This window comes from Oncorhynchus nerka, linkage group LG9b (genome assembly GCF_034236695.1).
Source record: "Oncorhynchus nerka isolate Pitt River linkage group LG9b, Oner_Uvic_2.0, whole genome shotgun sequence".
NCBI lineage: Eukaryota > Metazoa > Chordata > Actinopteri > Salmoniformes > Salmonidae > Oncorhynchus > Oncorhynchus nerka.
Genome location: NC_088424.1, coordinates 4581614 through 4586211, shown reverse-complemented (window position 1 = coordinate 4586211; position 4598 = coordinate 4581614). Strand labels below are relative to the sequence as shown.

The 4598-nt window shown below is 41.4% G+C and overlaps 1 protein-coding gene across 1 annotated transcript; it reads left to right on the top strand.

The window, feature by feature from the left end:
- The first annotated feature begins 1416 nt into the window (after positions 1–1416).
- LOC115114804 (calcium-activated potassium channel subunit beta-2-like) lies at positions 1417–4598 on the top strand. The gene is made up of 4 exons (XM_029643307.2): positions 1417–1538; positions 1757–1924; positions 2323–2518; positions 2959–4598. The coding sequence occupies exons 1-4, from the start codon at positions 1417–1419 to the stop codon at positions 3241–3243; spliced, it is 771 nt and encodes a 256-aa protein (XP_029499167.2). The 3' UTR covers positions 3244–4598.

The following is a 4598-nucleotide window of genomic DNA, read 5'->3' as shown; positions in this document are numbered from 1 at the left end:
AAATATGAAATTCCCTTACATTGATGACTTTGCAAATCCAATAAGTGTTCCACATTGATTCAAGGTCATCACATAGATGACATGGAAACCCTGTTGATTCAACCAGTTTTCACACAGTGGGAAGGGAGTAAAACAGTTAAAAATATGTACATTTCCGGCCTGTTTTTATTTTCATCTACGATTTAAGATGAGAGAAATTAGATGCATGTGCAGAGGCAAGGGCTATCCTACCATGCCCAACACCAATCTTCAAGGTTGGAGGAGCGCGATTTACGCTCTAAATTTTGTGTGGCGTGTTTCAAGGCTCAAGTATTGGTATAGCAGGGGACATGAGCTTTGCCCAATTGATATTGACAAATGCACACGCTGGTATTGCACCACTGCAATCAAGTCATGGAAATGTCTTTGTTCCAAATCATACTTTCAATAAAGGCCTGGCAATCTCCAAAGTGGGACTGCATCGACCCTCACCTTACACACTGACCCCTGGACGACCTGAAACAAATAAGTCATAACGTCTGGGTCATATTCATTAGTGCACACCGTAGCAAAAGAAGGCAAAACACTTTTCAACAGACAACGAAAATGATGGCTTCTTATTGAACTACTTCAGGTAGTCCCTCCCTGTTTCGATCTGTTTTTTGGGGTAGAATGTTCAGTGACCATGCCTTTACTGGACTCGGTGTGCCAGCCAATGAGTTTGTGTTGACAGGGGTTACGTTCCAATGGTTCATGCTCCAGCAGGTACGTCTTTCAAGACAATTTGATCGACATTAACACCGTTCATCCATAGTCATCTATTATCCTGTCTCACCTTATTAACGTTTCTTTGTGTTGAATGAGATGTTTGTTCACCTGGTGACGCTGCACCTAACCGTCCACTACATTAGAGGAACACTACCGTCCTATTCAAGTAATTGAGTCTCGATCCTGGTTATGGTGGATCTCTACTACCTATGCTTGATGTCTCGGAAGAAATAGGCCTACTTTGTCATTCCTTTTGAATTGTATCAACCTGTTCATATTTTGCCAACAACTTAGAATTGGCTTTTACACAAAGGGTAGTGAATTTGACTGCAAAATCACACGACACAGGCAGACTTTTTCTTTTGCTCCATCTCTATATTTGAGTTGCAAAACTGTCTTGAAATAACAAAAGAGCGCCTGTTGCCTTGTATCTGTGATGGTACATATAAATGCTATATTTCAAACAACAGAGTTCTATTTCAGCGTTGTTTCCATGACACAAAAGTTGGCAAAAGGGGTCATAAGCGGGCTGACTGAAGAGTTCCGATGATGAAATACTAGGAATTACCATCATTAATCTAATCCGATGTTATAATCGATAATCTGTCGTTATGAGTGTGATTCATGCCATTTCATTCCTCAATATCTAACAAATCAATATTGAGCAAAATGTCTAATCTACTGTTGATCTGTCTATCTGTGAGCAGAGGTCTTGGGGTGTCTGGGAAGATGTTCTTTGTGACAGGGGCCAAAAGTGCAGGAGGGGCATCATCGGGAGGAGGAGCGACGAGGTACAGTGTCACTCTGAAAATCACTCCAATTTAATAATTAATTAACATATATTTTATGCTGACATGCAGTGGAGGTTCCCCCAAGTAGGAAACAGACGATGGTTCTCCCCATTATTAAATTGAGGAACATTTCAAACAATTAAAAGTTAAAAATAAGTATTCTTGTAAAATGAATTAAAATGGACTTGACCCCAATCCTGGTCTGACCACGACCTCAGGTCCATCTACCAGAAGTTCCGGGATGTTGACCTGCTGGACAAGAAGACGGTGACGGCTCTGAAAGCTGGAGAGGACCGGGCTATTCTCCTGGGCCTGGCCATGGTCATTGCGTCGATCATGATGTACTTTGTCCTGGGCATCACCATACTACGCTCTTACGCAGACAGGTATTGCACTATCAATCTGACAGTGGATAATTTCTTGTCTATTTTGTAATTTTGGTGAAGTCTGCTGTTGCTAATTCTCATAGACTGCAATTCAATCAACCTGCCTTTGTAGTGTTTATGCAGTATGTTTGTTTGTCAGTATTTGTTGTGTGAACACTATAGCACAGCATGCCACAGTATTATGGAGGGTTATCAGTTATCAGTGCAAATGCAATGTTTAAACGCTAAATTGGAATGTGAAAATTACGCATCTACCTCCGAGGAGTGTCTACTCTGTATTTTTATACCCCAAAATCATTCTGCAATATTATTTGACCACAGAGATAAATATATGTTTACCTGCCGCTGTGTAAAATCCTACAATACCTTTGAATTCTTCCCCTCATCTCTCCATATAGTGTGTGGACAGAGGAGAGTGTCTGTTTTGTGGTCAACTCCACCATCATGGCAGACGTGAACTGCTCTTACAGCTGTGGCTCAGACTGCTGGAGAGGCTCTAAGTACCCCTGTCTGCAGGTCTATGTCAGTGTCAACACCACGGGCAGGCTCAGCCGCTTATCTCACAATGAGGAGAGCTGGGACTCCAACTTTGAGGTGAACGGAGGGTCAGAATGGAGGCTGTGAATGACTGAATGGTTTGAAATCTATTGCTGTTGGCATAAGCCAGGGTCATGTGGGCCTGCTTCTTCCTGGTCACGTGGTCAGGAAAACTCCTAGAGCTTTGCATGACTCATGATGCTCTATTTCCATGTTTAAGTCAACAAGAACACAAGTTTATTTGTACGAATAAATATTCACGTTGGGTATCTGGGGATGCTTACAAAGGCACGCAACCGGAAGGTTGCAAGTTCAAACCCTTGAGTTGACAAGGTACAAATCTGTTGTTCTGCCCCTGAACAGACAGTTAACCCACTGTTCCTAGGCCGTCATTGAAAATAAGAATTTGTTCTTAACTGACTTGCCTAGTTAAATAAAGATAAAATAAATTAAGGGACCTGAACTAACATCATTGCCACCAACTTTTCTCTTTCCAGTGTTTCTACGTACCAAAGTGTCACAAGGACACTGCAGCCATGCACCACATGATCGTGAACATCTCAGAACGCCTGAAGCCATACCAGCAGGTGCCCTGCTATTACGACCCCAGCGACCAGCAGGAGAGCGCCCTCTTGACCCGACTGTACGACCACAGCGCCGTCTTCTACTCGCTCTTCTGGCCCTCCTGCATGCTCACGGGGGGCACTGCCATAATCTTCATGGTCAAACTCACCCAGTACCTCTCCATTATGTGTGAGCAGGTAGTCAAGATCAAGAGGTGAAGCTTGCTAGCGCAGTAACTGAGAGCGACAAATATGGTCTCAAGTCCAGACAGATAATGACATGAAAGGGATTGTTTTAACCTAATAGCCCTGTGACCTCTTGTAATGTCGCTCTCTCAACGCTGAGACATTTGGAACTGGTGGCTTGATTTGCTTCTGTTCTACTTACGGACTGTTGCAAATTGAATGTGAAAGGAATGTTCTGAAATGGACATCTAAGCAGCTAAATTAATGCATGACCTCTGTTGACTGAAAAGCAACATGCATGCATGCATAGTAGTGGGAAGTAGTTTGGGGGTGGGGACAAACCTTTAGCCCGCGCTGATGCTGCAGATGGCTATATCGGTCTGCTAATACAGGACTATTAAAGGCCCAGTGCACTACTTTTGTGATTTAAAAAAAAAAAATCATTCATTTTTATTTTTTAATTCAGATTTTTCAGGGGGTGCTTTAGCACCCTCAGGAACCCTGCTTCCCACGGCTATGCATACATGTCAGAATATGCAACCTTTTCACAGAAATTAACAGGCTATTTTAATGTTTTTTTTTTTTATCTACCTTGTCAAGTCTATTTGTCATATGTACAGGATACACAGTACAATGAAATGCTTACTTGCAGGTTCCCGCTCGACAATGCGACCACAATAAGAAATGCTTAGTAAATGATTTGCAGACTTTGAACACAGGGCTCTAACAGAAAGTTGGGTACCCTCTCTTACAATCCTACATTTGGAGTAATGTTGAGCACGTGTCCTTTATCTCACAGACGACAATGCCGAGCAAAATTTGTGCTGACAGAATGAGAGTTCATTCTCCTAAATTGTCCACTGTGTTTGCTGAAGATAATTGTTCATGACCTACTGTGTTGAGCAAAGTTAAAACCTTGTGCAGTTCCTGTATGTCATTTTTGCAGAAGAGGGTTAAAGACCATTGTCGAAATACCCAAACTAGCTAGAATATGCTGAATCTTATGGGGAAATTGCTGAATGAGAGCATCAACATATTTTAGGGGTCAGCCATAGCTTATATTATTTACAGTTATTACCATTTTATTGTTCAGTCTGTCATACAAAAATTGTGTGCTATGCAAAAATGTTTCTCTTTGTCTTGTGTCTCTCTGATGACAACCAAGGAAAGTTGCTACATCATGTTTATTTTTTACACATTTTGCTCTGTATGCAATAAATTACCTCATAAAATAACATATTGATGCAGTTATGACTTCCCATGGTGAGGCATATCAAAATGAAATAAATACTTTGACAGTGAATTTAAAGCATTTCTACAATCAAGCAATTGTTTACAAATGATGAAACTGTAATAAACCCTACCTTCTTGTTCAGAATTTCTTAGAA

What these genes read in the sequence shown, in the direction of transcription:
- LOC115114804 (XM_029643307.2), top strand. Translation starts at nt 1,417, where the DNA reads ATGTCTAATCTACTGTTGATCTGTCTATCTGTGAGCAGAGGTCTTGGG. An exon ending in TCGGGAGGAGGAGCGACGAG is followed by an intron (nt 1,539 to 1,756) that starts GTACAGTGTCAC and finishes CCACGACCTCAG; the next exon opens with GTCCATCTACCAGAAGTTCC. An exon ending in CTACGCTCTTACGCAGACAG is followed by an intron (nt 1,925 to 2,322) that starts GTATTGCACTAT and finishes CTCTCCATATAG; the next exon opens with TGTGTGGACAGAGGAGAGTG.